Raw genomic sequence first — 22,194 nt, 5'->3', positions numbered from 1 at the left:
TGATCTTCATATGCAAAAATATTTACTTTGACCCATACTTTGTTCCATGTATAAAACTCAACTCAAAATGGACCTTAAACATAAATGTAAAACCTAAAACTGTAAACCTCTGGAAGGAGACAGAGGAGAAGATCTTTGTGAACATGGGGATAGGCAAAAATTTCTTAAAAGATTTCTTGTATTTTTTTAAAAAGTGCAAGCCATCATGACAAAATTGATAAATGGTACTTCACCAAAATTAAAAGTGTTTATTCTTTGAAGGACACTGTTAAGAGTAACAAAAGACAATGCAAAAAACTGGGAGAAAATATTTGCAATCACATATCTGATAGAGGTCTTCTATTCAGAAATATAAGTAGCTCTCAAATATCAATCATAAGAAAACAAAACAGCCCACTTAAAAATGCGCAAAAGATTTGAACAGACCCTTCATTAAAATTTACTAGTGGCAATTGAGCTCATTAAAAGATTAATCATCAACATTATTACTCATCAGAGAAATACAAACTAAAACCACAATGAGGTACCACTACATATTATTAGAATGTTAACATTAAAAAGGTTGGCCATACCACGTGGTCAAGGAGATATGGAATACCTGGAATACTCTGCACTCTTGGTGGAAGTGTTAAACGATACAACCACTTTGGGAAATAGGCAGTTTCTTTAAAAGTTAATCATATACCTACCATTCAACCATCCTGCCCTTATATAGTGACCTAAGAAAAATGAAAGTGTATATCCATACAAAGACTTTTCATGAATGTTCATAGCAGCTTTATTTAAAAGAGCCAAAAACTATAAACAACCAAACTGCACATCAACAGGTAAGTAAAAACACAACCTATGGTATTATATATCCATGTAGTGGAAGAGCACCAATTAATAATAAGAAATGAACTATTGAAGAGATCTATGATGGCAGAGTAGATAAACACTGTGCCTGCATCCTTCCATGAACACATTAAAATTACAACTAAATTATAGAACAATCAACTTGGAGAATCATCTGAAGTCTAGCTGAAAAGAAGTCCTATAACTGAAAATATAAAGAAGCCACATCGAGACTTACAGGAGGGGCAGAGACGCGAAATGGGCCCCAAACCTCCCTGTGGTGGTTAAGAATAAGGAGGGATATCTCAGCCACGTAGGTTCCCCCAGAGAAGTGAGGGAACCCAGCCCCCAACACTAGGCTCCAGCCTGGAGTACTGGTGCCTGGAACAGGGACCCCCCACAACATTTAGCCGTGAAAAATAGTGGGGATTCTGACTGCTCAGGTGGGCCAGAAAATAGTAGGAAACTCAAGCGTCCTCTTAAAGAGCCGGCGCACAGACTCACTCGCAGGCACTCACCTTGGGTTCCAGAGGAGGGATGGTGACTCAGGGGGCCTCAGAGACATATGGGGAGGGGGCCAGACTGATGTGTGTGACTGCAGGGGAAGTACTGGAAGATAGTCGGCATTTTCCTAATGACAGGTCCTCCACTTGTGTAGCCGGCAGGCAGGCAGGCTCCATCTTTCCTATGTTGAGCCCGCCCCCACAGGCCAAATCTGAGTCTGATTGGCCCAGTGAGCTCCACTGCTCTGCCCTGCTGACTCAGCTGGGACCCTGCCTCACCCAAGTTGTGCACTTTCTCTGTGACCAGCCAGCCTCTCCCGCATTGCTCTCTTTCTTGGAAAACTATTTCTTGGAGTCCCATGTTACACTCTTTCTTGCAGTCCAGGGGCCCCAGGCAGGTGAAGACTGGCCTCGGTGTGCTCTAAGACTTTGCTGAGTCTCTCCAGGCTCAGCACTGGCACAAACCAGAGTCTATATTAACCTAGTGACACAACTCTTCCCACTCTAGTGACTCCCTGAAACCCTGCCTCACCCAATTTGCATGCTGCACGAGGCTTTATCCGCAGCTGAACTTTAAGGGAGCCAGCAGATAGCAACAGGCCTCTGGGTATCCTGGCCTTTTGCAGCATTACCCTAGGTCTGGTACTGGTGATAGCTGTCCTCGGATGGCATCGTGGCCTCTCCCATCAGCGTGCAGGTTTAGCACCAGCAGTGAACAACCATGGATCACTTCGAAGCCCCAGGCAGTCACAGGCAGTGGCTGACCTGGGCCTGCACCAGAGCCCCTCCCAAGAGGCCCCAGAACCAACATACTTGGAGGTTGACTTCAGACCATAGCACAGCACCACCCAGTTAGACCTACAAGTTAGACCTACAAGTGGCATACACAACTGTGGTCTCAATAGGCACCAGAGCCTACTGAAGCAAATCCCACTCAGTGGGGTAAGCTTCAAACACAGCAGCCCATAAGCTAAGACAGGGCCAAAACCCATAGCCAGTCAGCCTGACGGTCAGTCCCACTCACTGATGTGCCAAAAGCAATCAAGGCTCAACTATAACAGGAGGGCACACACAACCCATACAAGGGACACTCCTGGAACTCCCAGCTCAGAGGACCAGGGAGATTGTACCACTGGGCCCCACAGGACACCTATTATATAAGGCTATCTGGCCAAGAGTGGTAGATATAAAATATCTACCTAATACATAGAAACAAACACACAGAGGCAGCCAAAATGAGGAAACAAATAAATGTGTACCAAATGAAAGAACAGGAGAAAAATCCAGAAAAAGAACTAAATGAAATGGAGGCATGCAAACTACCAGGGACAGAGTTCAAAACAATGGTTATAAGGTTGCTCAAGGAACTTAGTGAGAACTTCAACAAACAGATAGCAAGCATAAAATAGGATACTGAAACCATATAAAAGAACCAATCAGAAGTGAAGAATACAATAACTAAAATGAAGAATGCACTGGAAGGAATCATCAGCAGACTAGATGAAGCAGAGGATCAAATCAGCGATATGGAAGAGAAAGTAGCAGAAAACACCCAATCAATCAGAACAGCAAAAAGGAAAAAGAATCCAAAAAAATGAGGAGAATTTAAGACACCTCTGAGACAACATCAAGTGTAACACCATTTGCATCATAGGGGTACCAGAAGGAGAATAAAGAAAGCAAGAGATTGAGAATCTATTTCAAGAAATCATGACTGAAAACCTCCTTGACTTAGTGAAGGAAATAGACATACAAGTACAGAGAGTCCCAAACAGGACAATCGAAACAGGCCCACACCTAGACACATTATAATTAAAATGACAAAAGTTAAAGACAAAGAGAGCATCCCAAAAGCAGCAAGAGAAAGGTTAACTAGTAACTTATAAGGAATCTCCCATAAAACTGTCAGCTGAATTCTCAACAGAAACTTTGCAGGCCAGAAAATATTGGCACAAAATATTCAATGTAATGAAAAGCAAGGACCCACAACCAAAACTACTCTACCCAGTAAGGCTATCATTCAAAATCAAAAGACAGATAAAGAGCTTCCCAGATAAGAAAAAGCTAAAGGAGTTTATCACCACCAAACTAGTATTACAAGGAATCTTAGAGGGACTTCTTTAAGACAGAAAAAAAAAAAATCAAAATTATGAATAATAAAATGGCAATAGCTAGTTATGTGTCAATAATTACTTTCAATGTAAATGGATTAAATGCTCCAACCAAAAGACATAGGAGGATTAATGGATAAGAAAACAAAACGCTTACATATGCTGCCTACAAGAGATTCACTTCAGATGGAAACACATACACAGACAGAAAGTAAAGTGATGGAAAAAGATATTTCATGAAAATAGAAACAAAAAAACTGGGGTAGCAATACTTATACCAGACAAAATAGACTTTAAAACAAAGGCTATAACAAGAGGCAATGTGTTTTTGTTTCTTTATTTTTGTTTGTCTTGTTGCTTCAGTTTTATACACCACATATCAGTGACATCATATGGTTCTCAACTTTTCCTGTGTGACTTATTTCGTTTAGCATAATAATCTCAAGATCCAGCCATGTTGTCACAAATGGCAGTATTTCATCTCCATTTGTGACATGAAATATTATATTTCTACAGTTATCTGGAGCGAATGCTGACCTTGGCCCAGGAGAGATAGTTCCAGACAGTTCTAAAGTGAAGAGGTCCATTGATCAGCTATGGGTCTCTCTGCCCATCAGTGCTCATTGTGTGGTGTGTGGCCTGAGCCAATCACTATAATAACACTAATTAATGTTTATAGAACTTCACCCAGCATCTTTCCATTTTCTATAGGCACCAATTTGTTGTGAGAATAAATGAGATACATATAAAACCTGGCCCAGAGTAAATGCTCTATAAGTTTTATTTCACAGTTGAGAAAGCAGACTGAAAGGCTCTAACTAATCTGAAGCCATACAACTGAGAATCAGCAGAATGTGCACTTTGGTGCAAAATTCTGACCTTTTTCTACAGCACAAATGCCTCTATCACCTGCTACAGAAGTTGATGTGTTAGGGGAACATTTGCAGGGCAGTTAACATTTGAAAAATGGCCCCTAAGATGCACTCTTTAGATTTGTTCCATCCCCATTCTACAGTTTTTAAGTGATTTGTGCAAAAACATGAACAAAGTCTGATGTGTGAACCCAAATCTCTTTGGTCACCAGTTCAATTTTCCCCTATATCTTTTCTTAGATGTGCCTACCCAACTCTTTGCTATATTTTTTGTCATATGTCCTTTAGAAGAAAGTTACTAGAGTTCAGAAGCTACCATTTATTTAATCTACACTTATTATTTTCTCATGCACAACTACATGTGCACACACACACACGTGTGTACACGCACACACTAACATATGCTGTTACACTGCACAATACTGGCACACGGAGGCTATACAGTGACTGTTGTTGACTGTCTCACACCTCTAAAGATTGGACTTTTATGCATACAGTATAGGGAATATAATCAATAATATTATACTAACTATGTATGGTGTTGGATGGGTACCTCACTTCGTAAGGTATATAAATGTCTAATCACTATGTTGTACACATGAGATTAATATTGTATGCCAACTGTAAATGGAAAATACATTCATTGTTAAAAAGATTGGGTTTTTGCCTTTTCTTTACCAGGTAAAAGAAATAAGAAAAGCGCAATAACAATAAATTCCAGATTGAGTGCCTGTATAGAGTGGGCAGCAGATCACAGCAGGAGGCTGTGTGTACGGCAATTAAGAGCTCAGGCTGTGGCTGGGTGGAAACCTCACTCTACCTTTTGATTGCTGACCTTGGGAAAATTGCTCAACCTCTACGTCTCCGGTGCCTCATCTACCCATAAAGCAGGGATAATAATAGAACAGACCTCATAAAGTTGTGCTGAGAATTAAATCAGATAATTCCTGTAGCAAACATCACAATTCCTGGAAGGTGGTAACTGTCTAGTAAATATCAGTTTATATCTATTATTATTATTATTATTATTATTCGAAACCACAGACAAAATAGAAGGGAAACAATGAAAGAATAAATGATGGGATTTGGAAAATTCCCTTAGAGCAAAAGAGTAGTTGCATCTGTAGATAGCTTTTGAATTTACAAATATTTTGCTTCACTCACCAGGTATATGTTGTGCCAGACAATGAACCACACTCAGCTACTAGTAAATAAGACAGACATGGTCCCTGCCTCTTCATGCATTGGCTGCTCAAGCCTGCAGTCTTATAAAGTAGTTAAACCCAACTGGCAGATAAGAAAACTGAGGACTGAAGAAATTGGAATTTAAAGGTAGACACTGGAACCTGAGAATAACTCATTCATTCAATAAATTGAGAGCCTATGTGCTAGGTGCTTTGCTAGGCTCTGACATACAGAAATTAATCTCACAGATTAAAATGCTTACTCTCATGTAGTTTACTTTCTAGCTGTGAGAATTAGACAATATCAAATATGTAAAACATAGTACACCAGATGGTGCCTGGTAGTACACAGAATAATAAATCAGAATGTGCAGGTAGGAAGTTCGGGTCCAATTTTAAAGAGGGTTGTCTGGGAAAGTCTACCCAAGTAGGTTATACTTGAGGAAAAACAAAGGATGAAGAAACTAAAGAATGACATATTGGAGAAGGGTCTACCTAGGGCCTTCTGGAAGCCTTTGATCTGCTCAGGGCTTTCAGGACAGCCTCCTTCACCTCCTTGTTCCTCAGGCTGTAAATGAGGGGGTTCAACATTGGGGTCACCACTGTGTAAAGCACAGACACCACCCGATCCTCCCCTGAGGACTGGCCCGAGTTATCTCGCAGGTACATGAAGATAAGGGTGCCAAAGAAAAGGGACACAGCGGTGAGGTGGGAGGCGCAGGTAGAGAAGGTCTTGGCCCGGCCTCCAGCTGAGGGGATCTGCATGATGGCCACGATGATAAACAGGTAGGACACCAAAATCACCAATATACAAGCAGGCATGACAAAAATGGCAAACACAATTATCACTACCTCCTGAGTGAAGCTTTCCCCACAAGTGAGTTTTAACAGAGGAGGGAGGTCACAGAAAATAAAGTCGATCTCATTGTTTCCACAAAAGGAGAGCGTGAAGGCTGTGACTGTTCGAACAAAGGCACTGACAAAACCAGCAACGTAAGCCCCAGCTACTAAGCCCCAGCAGGCCTTCTCGGTCATGATGGTGACATAGAACAGGGGTTGGCACACAGCCACGTAGCGGTCATAGGCCATGATTGCCAAGAGGTAGCAGTCAATGGAAGCAAAGAAGGTGAAGAGGAAGAACTGAGCGGCACAGCGAGCTTGTGAGATGGTTGCGCCGTGATCCAGTAACACAGCCAGCATCTGAGGGACGATGACGGAGGAGTAGCACATGTCCACCAAGGAAAGGTGGCCCAGGAAGAAGTACATGGGGGTGTGCAGCTGGCGATCTCTGTGGATCAGAATGATCATTCCCACATTCCCCAGCAGAGTGACAAGATAGAAACTCAAAAATAGGAGGAAGAGAGGTAGCCCCCACTCCGGATGTTCAGTGAAGGCGATGAGCAAGAAGTCTGTCACCACCGAATGATTCCTCCCCGCCATCCATTCAGCACGTTACTTGTGACGGCTGAGACAAGAGCCGGATGGGGGGACCCCTGTGGAAAAGTTCAAGTCATTTCAAGTAATAAAGCTTTAAATTGGGTATCTGACTTCAACAAACTTTGCCATCTAATGTGGAGATAGACACATATAGAGCTCGTTATAATGTAAGATAAAAAGTGATGGATGCTTCTATTATACAGGAATGGAGAGCAAGTGATTCTGACTTACAAGTCAGCCCTTGTTTTGGCAAATCTGTCCCCAGTTAGCTGTTTGATCTTATACACGGCAGTTAACCTCTCTGAACGTCAATTTTCTTCTGCAGAAAGGGAATCATAACATCTGCCCTGCTTTACGAGATAAGGTTACTGCATAGATTAAAACAGATGAAGAAATGCACTGGAAACAGAAAAGCACTCCACATAGCTATGGTGGCTATTTAAAATGTTTAATGAACATTTTAAGGAAGGAAAATTTACGTGCTATGAACAAAAGAGCATGAACCCAAAAAAATCCATTAACAATCTGCAATGGGCTCTGCTTTTAGGAATATTTCTATTTTCATTCTAGCAACATGAATGTTTAACAAACAGCTGTTATCCTAATTAGAGTAAGCTGGTTTGTTAAGGATTTCTCTGTTTGCATTTTTATTTTTTGTAAGTACTAGCATTAACCTTGGAATCAAAAGAGTAAACAGGCTCATTTCAGCACCTAACAAAGCTTCATAAAGCCTTGTCTGATTGTTCTCACAGTCTTAATGAAAGCAGTAGTTTCATGACAAACGGCACCCAAATTACAAAGCAGAGAGAGCTCTGGTGTTGTCTGAACACTGTTGGAGGAATCTGTGTTAATGGATCTGGGATTTTGCACAGAGCTCTAGAACCGGCTGTAAAGAAGAACTCTGATCATGTTCGATTACCTGCTGTAACCGCAGTCAGGCCAGTACTGAGCTAACCCATGAGGGATAACAAAAGAAATTAGACCTGGGAGCCGTTGAGCTGGGCACGAACTGTCCTCACCAGAATTCCACTTCACTAGCGCCTTCCTCCTTTGTTTAGTATTTCCTCTGCCCGTGACCTGCTGATCCGCTGGAGACCTGGGTTCTATCTCACTCACGCTCGATGTGTGACCCTGGGCAAGCAAGTCACTTTTCCTCTCTGGACTTTAATTGCCTGATCTTTGTTCCCTTTCAATAGACAGCAATGCAGCGTGAGTCCATCATTATAGTGATCTAGTGGAGATGGGGTTACTCCCAGAACCTCTATGGCTTAGTCTCACTTCAGAGTCCCTCTCTTTCCTGTCACCCTTAACTCCCGGGCACTAGGGTTTCCTGGGTTGTTTTTTCAGACTCAGCCCAGGATAGTAGGGCTAGGGGACCAGCCTCTCTCCCTGAGCTTCTGATCTAGCACTAGACCCTGCTGGTGGGGTTTTTTTTATATTAAGTGCCCCAGCATCATGCCCTAATTGGTTCCTGAGGTGAGTCTCCAAGGACACGCAATTCATCTTCACGTGATTTCCTAACAAGGCATCTAATATCTTTGAAACTTTCTCTTTAATTTTAAACTCCCAAAGCCCCATCCCACATCCTGCCATCACTCAGCAGGGTCTGATGCGGCTGGTTCCTAGTCTTGCCTCATTCCTGCCTTGTACCAAAAAGAATGCATTTCTTTGAAGTTTTCCTATATCTCACTTGGGAATTTTGTCAAGGGTTTTGCACAATGTCACCCTAGCTGGCTACGATCTGATCCCAAAAGGAGGTTGCTTTTTAAGCACAAGCCTTTTCTCCTCATCAGCACAACACACTGTAATTGGTGACCATATAGCAGAAACAGAAGGCTGCACGTGCAGGAGTCGTGAGATGAAATGATGGAAAGACAGGTGTGAGCAGGTCATGAACAGACTTCTACCAAACAAACAGCAAATTCTTGTTGGTGACAGACTCTCCTCCAGGGCACTGGCTCTCAAACTTCAGTGTGGATAACAAGTATCCAAAGAATTTATTGAAAACATGAATACTTTTTTTTTTTTTAAGATTTAATTGGAGAAGGGTGGGGGGTGGGAGATGAGGGTAAGGGGGATCAAATATATGGTGATGGAAGGAGAACTGACTCTGGGTGGTGAACACACAATGGGATTTATAGATGATGTAATACAGAATTGTACACCTGAAATCTATGTAATTTTACTAACAATTGTCACCCCAATAAATTTAAAAAATAAATTTAAAAACAAAACATGAATACTATCGTCCCACCCTCATAAATTCTGATGCAGTGTGTCTGCCATGGGGCGCAGGCATCTCTGTGGTTCTGACACAGCAAACCTCCAAAAATCATCTAGAGATAGTGCTTTGAGCAGCACGCTCAGGAGATCTAGTCGTTCTTGACCTTCTGTGTATTGCACCATAAACTAAAGTAACATTACAAGCATGTTCTTGAAGGGCATGATTTCTTCAAAGTCCCATCAGCACCTTTCTTCCTCACAGGAGACCTAAGGTCATCAAGGTGGTTTGATGTTTCCCTGTATTATAAATGTACAAACCTAGATACAGAGAGGGCTATGCAGCTACTTGGTGGCAAAACAATGACTTGAAATGGGTCAGTGCTCTGCTGACTAAGCCTATTCAGAGGATGACACAAGACAAGAGGACTCAACAGGAGTTGCTCTCAAATCAGAACATTTGATTATAGAAGCTAGACATCAGTACTTTTGTTTTAATCTCCAGGTAATGGCAACATGCTGCAAAGTTTGAGAACGACCACTAAAGGGCTCCTACCTTGCAAAGTCTTATGTTTCCCCAGGTGTCTTAAGGAGATGTTCCAGTGAGGAAAATAGGTTTATTGTTCTCATAAGTTTGGAAATCACTGCATACTACATTCCCTCACATGGAAAATCATGTTACATGCCAGCATATTAAAGGATCTTTCAAGTCCTATAATTAAGATCCCTTGTCAACTTTCTTTAACCTATCATTTCCCAAAAATATTTGACCACAAACCTCTATTTCATTGAAAGCAGATTACCATCATGCAGAACTAGAGTTCCTAGGGAAGGATGCTGGTTAGGCAGTGCAGATTTTTAAAGGCTCAGCAATTGACCAAATGCCAAACAGCAAAGCAGTAATCATTCCAAGAAAAGCATCTCCTGATGAATCATCTCAGGATCTGGCTCCTTTAAGTCTCTGTCAGACTGGCTGCCCCAAGAGCAATCATTCCTACTGGGAAAGGAGCTGGGAGGGGGCTAGGCAGGGAACACCATCCTTCCAGATGGATCCCTCAGGAACTATGGAACAGGAAAACCATCTTTCCTTCTAAGAAAGACTTTTCCTTCAGTTGTGAAGTGGACCCAATGGCTGAGCTCCTGCAATTCTGCTTCATAAACAGTAGTGACCCAATCCTACCCCACCCCCAGTTGAAATAAGCTGCTGAAGCCACCAGAACCCTCCTTTTAGGAAGCTATGGTAGAATTTAAAACCATTATCAGATCATTATTAAGATAATTCTGTCACCAGGAGGTCAGCCCCAGAAAAGAAGCAGAATGAACTTCATAGAGTATAGACCAAGATTTCACATATTGTGAGTATTGAGGCCCATAAAACTAAAGTAAAAGAAGTTTAAAGACTTGTTCCTAAAACCTACAGATTTGACCAGCTTTGGTTTCCTGATTTAGAGATTCAGGGTATGGTGGTAGCTGAGCCAAATTGTGAAAAGGAAATCCAATAGGATAATAGTAGCAAAGACTACTTAAGCTGCTTACTATATGCATTTCTCTGTCTAAGGTGATGATGATGATGATGATGGAGTGGTAGATAGATGGATGGACAGATGATAGACAGGTGATTGATGATAGATAGATAGATAGATAGATAGATAGATAGATGTATTAAGTCACTGAATCCACACAACAATCCTATGAGTTAGGCACTATTATTATCTCCATTTTAAGGAGATGAGAAAATTTAAGCACGGGGAGTTGGAGTGGATCACGAATAGTTCCACTGTAAGGGGCAGAGCTAGGATTTGAACCTAAGCAGTCTGGCTCCAGAATGCACATTTGAACTCCTATACTATATTGTAAACCCTCCTGAGGAAGGCTCTGAACTCCATGTTTGGAAATAGTTGGGGAGTTCTTTCTTCTACATCTATATTTTCTTTCTAGCCTTCTAGAAAAAAACGGGGTGTCTGTGCTCAGAGATGGGACCTAAGTTGAAGAATGAGCAGGTTGTGATAAAAAAAATAAAAATTATTGGGGTAGTTGGCCAAGCCCTTGGTTCTTCTAAGAAGTATTGTGCACAGCCACGGGAAAACGATGGATTCAGCATGCTCCTCGGCCCCATAGGGCCTCACATTTCTAAGCACAGATGATTGGATGAGGAGAAAACACAATCTGAGTTAACACTCTCCTCTTCCAAAAAGCTCTTTTCTTGAACTACCTTATTCATGTCATGGCTTATAGTCTGGAGAAGGGACTAGGAAGGACTACAGGTTTTGGCATAAGGAAGATATATCATCAACTCTCACCCTGGTATCCATCTCTACTATCTTCTCCCATCCATAGTTGGGTGGATCTCATGCCAGTTCAAGGCTGAAGACTGCCTAGTGCTCATAAATATGCTGCAACTGCTGTAACAGTTCATCGCCCTCACTTTACATATTTTGGAATTCCAGAATTTTTATAGGCTCCTATAAGATACAAAACCTAAAGGGGAATATTACAAGTCAAATGACCCAGGCTTTCCAACTGATAGGTGAACAGACCAAGGTCCCCAACTAGAAAGATGGTTATTGGTTGAATCACTTAATTTGATTCCCAATCCACAACTTTTTAAGGCAAAACTGGTTAACTGGCACTTTACTCAGCAGTCCCATACTTCTACAAAATACAAAAGAGGCCCCAGATAAAAGACGAACTGGTGATCAGGCGAATTCATCTTGATTCAGGTCTAATTCTTTAAAATGTGTATCTGCCCTTCCCATCTCTCAAAATCTCCCTCAGGAGCGCATGCCTGAGACAACTTACTTTCATTGCTTCCTTTATAAGTTTTCTCAAAGTCTTCTCAGAGCTTCTATGTTTGAATGTCCCAGAATGATGGAGTCAGAAGCAATGTAGGAATCCAATCCAACTCTTTACAGGTGTGGAGAATGAGATCCTAAAAGGGGAATGATTTACAGTCCCTGGGTTTCTTTTTTTTTTATATTTGTCTTTTTTTTTTTTCTTTTTTATTATTAAGGACTTCTTAGTTGCAAGTGATGAAAGCTCAGCACATAATGTGGTTTAAACACACAGATGAATTCACACCAAGACTCTCAAAACCATGGGAAGGACAGACAAGGGTGCACAACTGGGACCATGGCATCAGGAATTTCTTTGCTGACCGTACTGTCTCTGTTTATTAGCTTTGTTTTCTTCCTAAACTTACTTCCTCCACAAAAATAGAGGAAAAAAATGGCTACCTGCCATGTCCACACTTCACATGTTCCAGCTTTTTCACCACAAAAGAGATGAAAACATCTATTTCTGGTGACAAGTTTAAAAAAAAAAAAAATCCCAAGGAAGGCCTCAGATGTCATGTGGCCAAGGGATGGGTTCCAGGACCGGCCGAATGTCAGTCAGGTGCCTACCTCAGGGCCAGTCAGTGAAGACCAGAAGGATGGGATCAAGGAGATGGACGTACTCATGGGAACTACAAGGTTAAGGAAAGGAGCATGTCCCATAGGAGAGACGAGGCTGTTCTGGAAACACAAAAGAACAGATTTCCATTATGCTAACATGAAGAGAATCAGAGAAATTCCCACTGCACCTGTCTTGAGGGAATCACACAGGGGTGGTGGCTGAGCAGTGACTTGGGGAGACAACCAGCGGCAGAGCTGGAAGCTGGTCTGCCACTGGTGCCCACCAACAAGGCATTAGAAAGACAACTGCTGTTTAGTGATTTCTTTATGTTTTATGCCTCACCTCCTAGAGTCAATGTGAAGTTGAAAGTTTGTCTCTGGCCATTCGACCTTTCTGGGCCTTGGCACCCATTGCCATACTTCTCAGGTACCCAGTTTTTGGGTGCTCACTCGCCATCTTAACCCATGCTCAGAGAGGTCTCCGACAATCCCCTTCTGAAGGATTATGGCAACCCATAAGGTGGAATTTCTTCTCAACTAATTTACAATGTAACAGGGTAAAAGTCTAGCTATATAGAATGTCAGACCACAAAGGGACTTAGAATTCTCATATTCCACCCTCTCCCCAACTTTTCCGATGGAGAAATTGAGGTACAGAATGGGAGATTCCCTTACTGAAGGACACACAGCTGGTAAATGGCAGTCACCACCCAGCACTCCTTCTATCATATCCTACAATCTCCAGAAAAGAAAGACAAGCCGGCAAATTTCAAGCGAAAGTATTATAAACAAAGAAAGGGGATTTAAGAGGGAATCAGCCCCTTCTTGGCACCTTGAAAATCATGTCATGTTGCTCATGCTGGCTGCGGTCAATGTAAGGTAATATCTGCTAGCTTGCACTGCCTCTGGAAAGGCTGTGGCTTTTCTTCTCCCTCTTCCTGCACCAACCAATGTGGTCCCCAGGACCTGTCTTTCAAGTCTAGGGCAAAAGAGGGCGGAAGGGTCTCCTGGAAACACCAGAGAGGTCATGATACCAACAAGTCTCTCCTTTGACATCTCCTGGAGGGCCTGGTTTATGGTAGTAGAATTCTTCTTCGAGGAAACCATGTGTTGGCAGGCACTTGAGAAGGGAGGAGTCCAGCTGAGTGCCAGGCATGAGACCGGGCAGGCTGTGGGTAAAGTATTATACTGACCATCCCTGTACCGAGTTGGATATCCAAGGTTATCTCTCCTAAAGACCTTCTTCTCCTTTCAAGTGTTATAGTCACATCCGAAAACTTCCAGTAGATGGCTTTTTCTGGTCTGAATACCCCAGTATTCTTAAGCATGTTTATCCAAAAGTGGATTTATGAATGATTTATCATCAGCTATTCATTTTCTATTTAAATAGGACATTTAGAATTAAAATAACCCAACAAAAGCAATGACAGTTTGCTTTATTTGAATGACTTCAACACAAGGTATAGCAAGATGTGAAGAAATACTAACACCTATTTAGAACCAGGTCACCTCCATATTATCAACTATTCTTTAAAATTACCTAATTTAACCCTGTCTCACCTTCATACATAAGTAGGAAGCACCTCTTTTTTTTTTTTAAGCTTTCCCTGAGCTCTCTCTGTAGAGTAAAATGTACTTACATGGAGTCCCATACACAACATTTGGGTTTTGTGGCCACTAGTTCCTACAGGCTTTTAGTTAGCCCTTTCTTTTTAAATGAAACCTTTAACTGCCTGCTTAGAATTTAATTAGATGGAGGCATTAAATTGTCTCTTTAGACTTGGTAATCCATTTCTTTCTAGTCCCTTTCAATTCACTGCACTCTGCCTGCCTCCTGGCAGATTCCAAAACAGCAAATAACTCTTCAGTGTACTATTTTTATTCACACAGACCTGATATTGTCCTTTGCCATCAGGAGGGAACTCTACATAACTAATCCAAGCTTTCTAACTACTTCCCTAACTTTTCCCACCACCTATGACACAACTGACACAGAAACTATTTATTAACTATCCCCTTGGTGGAGCTATAAATTTTCAGCCTGGATTTTAATAACCAGAAAAACCATCAAATGTTTCTTATGAAAATTATAGTATGTACTTGTATTTTAAAGCATCCTGTCTTCCAGAATAAACATAATGTCTTTGAAGATTTACATGTTTTATTTTACTATAAGTGACCTTAGATTGAATATCCTATGGCTGCCCTCACCCTGAATGTTCCCCTCTTCACTGTTTTGCTTCTTTCAATTTAAAATCCTTTTACTGGAATTCCAGGTGTCACAGAATTTGACTGAATTTGGAATCATCCTCCTCTCCCCTTCCCATGATGGTTTATACCATTCACATACCTGAAATCTTTTTTGATAACACAAGGGACAGAGAGAAAAGGAGTTTGCATTCTAGGAATAGGATCAAAGAAAGAACAGGAAATTATGAGTAGGTGGGACCTGTTCCTTTCCAGTGCCTTGGGTTTGATGTAGGCACCTACAGTTAGAGAAGTGAAGATCAAGAACCATCAGACTCTGGGAGGCTTTGGTCACAGGTTGAGCTGTCACAGAGCACAGGGACCCAGTGCAGGCCAGGAGTCTCTCCTGCCCAATCTGCATGGGATGCAAGGCTCTGCCTCCCCACGGTCAAAAGCTTTAAAAACATAGAGTGTTGACATCTACAAAAGAGACACTGAAGATACTATTATAAGCAGTAGGGATGGTATGAATTTACCAAGTGGATTCTCAGGCAAATAATGTGATAAGTGGGAGCTGGAACAGGTGAGGAAGAAGAAAGAACAGGACATATTTCCAGTGCTGATAGCAATGGACATACATGTTATTGTGGGCATTTTTTTTAGCAATTCATGTGAGGCATCCCTGTGAACTAACACAGCGTCTGAATAAAATGCAAACAGGGTCGCTTTATTAATTGGACCATCAAACTAATATATTAATTTAATCATTAAAAATAAATGTAATCTAAATATTGGATTCCAAGTGATGACATCATTTTGAAGTGTATGCAGGTGAAGACTATTAATACCAATGTCTGAATCTCACTTTGAAATGCATCAAAAAAGAAGGTGTATTGATGGGTGAATTGTTGGATGGATAAATGAATAGGTAGATTTTATATGTATATACATATATGATAAAGCAAATATGACAAAATATTAGCAGTTACAGAATCTAAGTATTGGGTATAGAGGGTTCACTACACATTATTTTCAACATTTCTATATAATGGAAATCTTTCACAGAAAACTTGGCAAAAAAAAATGTAATCTTGCTTTATAGTCACAGACCTGTAAAGTGTGCCACATCTGGATTACACGGGATTTGATTTCAGACCCATTTGTCCTGGGAATTAGAGCTCTCACCCCAATCCCTCTTCTCAGGCTGCCTCTTCCCTTCTCTCTCTAGAACTAAAAGTTCTGGTCCCTTTTTATACTTTGTGCCATGACACATTCATTTAAACATTGAGCGTGCTATAATTAATAAGTGTCCAGAATGCTGGCCCTGCAGAGGGACTGACTCTCAGGATCGTCGGAGGTTGGAGATGGTTAGGACAACTTGGCTCTGCTGAGAATTTTCCTCAGGGCCTCCTTCACCTCCTTGTTCCTCAGGCTGTAAATGAGGGGGTTCAACATGGGGATCACTGCTGTGTAAAACACAGACACTACCCGATCTTCCCCTGAGGACTGGCCCGAGTTATCTCGCAGGTACATGAAGATAAGGGTGCCAAAGAAGAGGGACACAGCGGTGAGGTGGGAGGCGCAGGTAGAGAAGGTCTTGGCCCGGCCTCCAGCTGAGGGGATCTGCATGATGGCCACGATGATAAACAGGTAGGACACCAAAATCACCGCCATGGAGGCAGGGATGACAAAAATGGCAAACACAATAATGACCACTTCCTGGGTGTAGCTATCCCCACAGCTCAGCTTTAAAAGAGGTGGGAGGTCACAGAAAATAAAGTCGATCTCATTGTTTCCACAGAAGGAGAGAGTGAAAGCTGAGACTGTCCGCACTAAGGCACTGAAGAGACCAGCAATGTAAGCTCCAGCCACAAAACGCAAACGGGCCTCCTGCGTCATGATGGTGACGTAGAGCAGGGGTTGGCACACAGCCACATAGCGGTCATAGGCCATGAGGGCCAGGAGGTAGCAGTCAATGGAGCCAAAGAAGGTGAAGAGGAAGAACTGAGCGGCACAGCGTGTGTAGGATAAAGTTGCCCCGAGCTCCAACAACACGGCCATCATCTGAGGTACAGTGACAGACGAGTAGCAGATGTCCATGAAAGAGAGGTGACTCAAAAGGAAGTACATTGGGGTGTGCAGCCGGCGATCCACACGGATCAGGCTAATCATGCCCAAGTTCCCCAACAAGGTGATGAGATAGATAAACAGAAACAGGAGGAAGAGAGGGAATGCCCATTCCGGAGAGTCAGTGAATCCTACAAGGAGGAATTCAGTCACTAAGGTGAGGTTCTTCTCTGCCATGAAGCCAGAGGTACCTGTGACGGCTAGGATGAGAAGCAAGTTAGGAAGCTATAAATAGAACTTACCTGAGCTTCTAGTTTACATTTTATTGAACATGTACTATGGACAAAATACTCCAGGTGCTGTGTGGGGCTTCAGAGATTACTGGTCTTAGTTCCTACCTTCAAGGGAATTCTGTGACATAGAGTCATGTTAATATGTCAGTAAAACCCATACAGGTAGACATTCTCAGAATAAGAGTCCATAATCTCCCACCTTTATTGCTAACTAACTGTGTGAGCCCCTGCAATTCAGATAACCACTCTTAACCAAAATTTCTCTATTGCTCCTATAGGGGTTGATAATACAGAGGGTCCTGCCTACCACGGGAATATCCATCCCAGGACTCTGTGCCTTTTTCTCTGTGACCACAGCTTCTCCCTTATTTCAAACCGTCTTCATCTCTCACCTGGATCAAAACAACAGCCATGTAACTAACAGCTTTTCCTGCCTCCAGACTTGCTTCTTGCCAATTCTTGCCCCTCATTGTATCCAGAGTGATATTTCTAAGACTTTAGTTTGATCACGTCTCACTCTCTTGTTAAAACTCCAGCTATGGCACCCCATCAAGGACAGGATATCAGTTAGGCTCCTCGGCACGTCAGGGAATGTCCTCCATGGGTGCTTCCCTACTTACGTCCTCATGTCTCCTTCTCTCTCTTCACAGCCACACTCCACCTTCCCACACTTCTCTCCAGGCACAATGAACTGTTTGCAGCTTCTCTAACTCCCCATTTCCTCTCACATCTCTGAGCATTCCATAGGCCACCCCTTTTGCTCAAACACCTTCTCTTTCCCATCCCCAGCTCCTATAGTAGGTCCTGCCCAGCTCCTACACTAGCTTCAAACCTCAGCTCAGGTGGTACTTCCCACAAGAAGTCTCTCACGAATCTGTCTTCCCTGGCCAGGGTATGTGCCATCGTAAGGGTTCAATATGTTTTACTGGAATAAAGTTATCAAATGAGCTATGAAGTACCTTGCAAAGGGAAAGGCACTACACAAATGTCCAAGTGATTATTTTTGTGAAAATAATCCGTTTTTTGTTTAAAAACAAAAAACGGCTGAAGTCTAAGAACTCATTAAAATCATCAACATTCACAAAAGTCATAGCCATTTTCGGGTTGACCCTTCCATTCTCAACCTACCAATGTCCTTACTTAACAGAAAGCTGCTGTCTTAATTAGAGCTTCTTAGTTTACCAGAAATAGATTTTATAAGAACTGACATTGTCCTTAATAATAGAAACACATAGATAGAAACAATGCTAAATGATTTATATATCAACTCATTTAATCCCCACAACCACTTTATAAGGTAGGAACTTTTATTATCCTCATTTTACAGATGAGGAAACTGAGACAGAAAGAGTTTAAGTAACATACCCAACATTGCACAGCTAGTAAATGGTGGAACTGTCATTAGGAACAAAACCACACACAGATACACTGTTTATCTTATAAAAGGATTTTACATGTATCACGTGTCTACTCCAAGAGCCCAGCTGGACTCAGGAAATGTCTACCTTTAAGTTGGAAATCATGGATACCAGGACTGCAGTCTATTCAGATCTGAAGGCTGATGGAAAGGCTGATGGAAACTTCTGTGCTAATGGATAGAAAGTCATTTGGCAGAGCTGTAATGCGGCAGGATAAAGAAGATATTTGATCATCTTTAAAGCATTTGACTTTGGCAACTACTCCAGTATTGGACTGAGATATTAGGGAAAATGCTAAATAAAAGAAATGGGACCTGGTGATCTGAATTGAGCATAAACCAAGAAAACCAGATCGATCTTCTCACCTGAATTCCACTTCACCTTCACCTGGCCAGTCCTCTTCTCTCTTTGTCCACTAATTCTCCTTTATCTCTAAAGATCGTCTCTCTTTCTCTGATTGGTGAAGCACCCTACGGCTGCAGGGGAGAGATCACTGCCCTGGGCAGCAGGGGCTCTGGGTGGTACTTGTCTCCCACACCTGCTCAGCTATGATGATGAGCAAGCTGCTTGATCTCTTGGGGCCTCGGTATCCCCCTCCTCCTACACTCCCCCCCCCACCAGACACACACACACACACACACACACACACACACACACACACATAGTGAATCAACACAGGGACACTGTGTTAGCTGCCTGAATGTCAGTCCCAAAACTATAGCCTTCTCAATACTGGTCTGTCAAGCACTTTCTTCTCTCTCTCCTTGTTTCTCTGATCTGGTAAATCTGGTTAAGATGCATTCCTCACCCTGGGTTTTGTTCAGTTGCTGGCTGGCATAGCAGAGATTGGAGAAAAATCTCTTCCTGTGGGCTCCTGGCCCCAGTGCAATTCTCTTTTGGAGAAGACACTAATAGTTGCCACAGACGATTGCTCTGAAATCCCCAGTCGATAGCTAAAGTGGTCTCTAAGAAAAAGCAATTATCGCTCGTGTGGATCCTCAGTGAGGCACCTGGCCCAGTCCCAAGTCCCAAAGCCCTAAGACACGCCCACTGAGTAGGGTCTAAAAGCACTGAATCCCAGTTCTGCACGGTCCCTTGAGGAATGAGATGCCTCTGACCTTAACTTCTCCAATCAGAACATCAGAAATTGTGCCCATTGCCACCCTTGTCAGTGTGGCCATAAAAGAAGGGTGCTTTGTAAACACAAGGCCATGGTCCATATTATCCAGGAGATACAGTGGGGGCTCTACTCAGAGACCTCAACAGACGCACAGTGTCTTCTAAGTTTGCCCTCCCTGGCCATCAGGTGTTTCTCTCTCCTTCTTCTTCTCTTTAAAAGCAAATGAAACCACAGAGAAAACAAAAACCTGGGTTGTTTCCCGGAGAAGAAATTGGCAAGTTCTTCTTGTTGGCACAGGCCATGCCAGCTCTCTGCATCTTTGACACTTTAGTATATTTTAGCCCCAAATTCATAGGCGTTTTGTCAAGTCATTGAATTTCAACATGTCTCAATTTAGAAAAGGAAGTAAAGAAGATGGGGAAGAACAGAATGATTGTTCTCTTTGACAATCAAGAGAAACAAGAGAAAGTAAGACCGCATAGTTCATTAGTTCATCAGTATGTTAAGAGTTCTAAACAAGGAGCAAGAGGTACAAAATGAAACAAACCTCTCCCCCCTAAAAACACACACACAAAAAAGCCTGTCCACAAGGAATATGCAACCTAATAGTTAAGATAATTATCCATCCTACAATATAACAAGTACTTAACCCTTAAGCAAGGTGTAGGTAAGGTGCCATGGGGATTCTACGTAGGGCAAGACTGCTTATGGTTGGGGTAGATCAGGGATGGCTTCCCAGACAAGGTGACGGTCAGTTTGGATGGAGGTCAGGGTGGGGGGATGATGGGCAAAGCTCTTCAGGAAAGGGACCAGTGTAAGCAAATTCTCAGGAGCAGGAGAGCCCAGGGACTACTCCAGGGCCAATGAGTGAGACATTGGCAGCAGCACAAGATGGTACGAGGCAAGTCCAGAACTAGGGTGAGGCGAGTGAGGCACTCACCTTGGGTACAGCAGTGAAGATGGCCAAAAGCCTTAGTAAACAAGGTAAATAATAATGCAATATTTTAAAAAATCAAAATCCATGCAAAAACATTATGGTGAACAAAACCTCAACATTTTAAATAAATATCACCAGTACCATTCATTTTTCTTTTGCCTCCATCTCTAACATATCTCAGCATAGCACTGGTACTAGGAGATATGCTTGAAAAAGGAGTGCAAGACCGAAGGATTTCCAGGGGACAGGGTTAACAAATACCTTTTAATCATCTGGGGATAATCCATTTCTTTACTCTCTTCCCTCCACTTAAGAAAAGAAAATGTAGGAAGGTCGACTTAAGAGAGCTCATACTTACAGAGTGTCCTTCAAAGCACCATTTCAAAGCACTCTCCTCATCTACCTTCACAAGAGCCCTGAGGATTGAGTAAGATAATAGGACTCCTCATTTGTTCTGATGAGGGCCCAAGGTCACACAGTAACTTAGTGAGCACAGAAATTTAGTTTGTGCTATGTGCATCGGTTGCCAGTAGACTCTGCCTGGGTCACAGCCCAATAGGACATATTTTTATAACCATGCCCATGTACGCCAGAGCTCATTGGGTGAAGAGATGAGGCCTCTGGGCTATGCTATATTTTAAAAATATCTTAAAATCACAGGGTTTGACACAATAAGTTTATTTTACCCAGGAATAATCTTGTGTGGGTTAGTTAGTTCTCTTCCATCTCATAGCTAGGTCATTGTAACAGGTGATCTTCAAGATTGCTATTGCAGGGGAAGATCAGACAAAGGTCATGTAAAATATCACTAAGGACCAGGCCTGGAAATGGTCTGCCTCACTTTCACACACATCCCAGTGACCAGGACCCAATCACATGACCTCAACATAACTTAGAGGACCTAGAACATGGACAGAAGCACACAGATATTTCTGCAAACAAATGTTTGTGCTAAAATCTCTGCCACATCCCTCCTCCTTTGGGCAGGATAACATCTAGAATCCACCCCAAAATTTCTGAGAACACTCCAGGGCTCACTATTTCATTCGCATGGCTCTCCATTTTCCTGCTTCTGCTAAAGCATTATTTACACGGTGCTCATTTCCCATGACTACTCACCCTACCCAGTAACACCTGAGGCCAAGCATGGCCTTTTTTTCTTTTCTCTTCATTCTCTAAAGCAAAATGAACATACTGTTTGTTTGGATAATACACTTTTAATACAGATATTATAGAAAACTTAGAAGGTTCACAGGCTAGGGAGAAATTAGAATTAAATAATTTATATCATGTCCTGGCTGCTCCTCACCTTACCTTAAGCCTCCCATAAACCCCATCTTTTTCTCTACTGGGATAATCTTTTATTTATATCTCTCTTCTCCCAGGTCCCCAGTCTTCCAATCCAATCTAGTAAAAAAGACTCCAAATTCTTTATGTACAGTTATCCATGATAATCTATATCTTTAACATCTAAATATCTTCCATTTAGACCATACGTTAAAGGTTCTTAAATTTCATAATCAAGATGCCCTTTAAGGTGTTTTCCTCAACAAAGAGGAATTTCTCTCTTTCGCAGAAGAAAATTAAGTTGAAATTAGATTTAAAAAACTAGGTCATGT

The 22,194-nt window shown here is 42.1% G+C and overlaps 2 protein-coding genes across 2 annotated transcripts; both read right to left on the bottom strand.

Annotated features, from left to right (window-relative positions):
- Nucleotides 1-5,999: 5,999 nt before the first annotated feature.
- LOC109439121 (olfactory receptor 9Q2) lies at nucleotides 6,000-6,944 on the bottom strand. Its single transcript, XM_019719338.2, has one exon. It carries the CDS (start codon nucleotides 6,942-6,944, stop codon nucleotides 6,000-6,002), a length of 945 nt encoding a protein of 314 aa, XP_019574897.2.
- Nucleotides 6,945-16,081: 9,137 nt separating this feature from the next.
- On the bottom strand, nucleotides 16,082-17,044 carry LOC109439120 (olfactory receptor 9Q1). The gene has a single exon (XM_019719337.2). It carries the CDS (start codon nucleotides 17,042-17,044, stop codon nucleotides 16,109-16,111), a length of 936 nt encoding a protein of 311 aa, XP_019574896.2. The 3' UTR covers nucleotides 16,082-16,108.
- Between the last annotated feature and the right edge of the window lie 5,150 nt (nucleotides 17,045-22,194).

This window comes from Rhinolophus sinicus, linkage group LG06 (assembly GCF_036562045.2).
Source record: "Rhinolophus sinicus isolate RSC01 linkage group LG06, ASM3656204v1, whole genome shotgun sequence".
NCBI classification, from domain to species: Eukaryota; Metazoa; Chordata; class Mammalia; order Chiroptera; family Rhinolophidae; genus Rhinolophus; species Rhinolophus sinicus.
This window is presented reverse-complemented; position numbering and strand designations above follow the sequence as displayed.

Excerpts from the sequence above, each read along its gene's own strand:
- LOC109439120 (XM_019719337.2), bottom strand. The coding sequence starts at position 17,044 with ATGGCAGAGAAGAACCTCACCTTAGTGACTGAATTCCTCCTTGTAGGA.
- LOC109439121 (XM_019719338.2), bottom strand. The coding sequence starts at position 6,944 with ATGGCGGGGAGGAATCATTCGGTGGTGACAGACTTCTTGCTCATCGCC.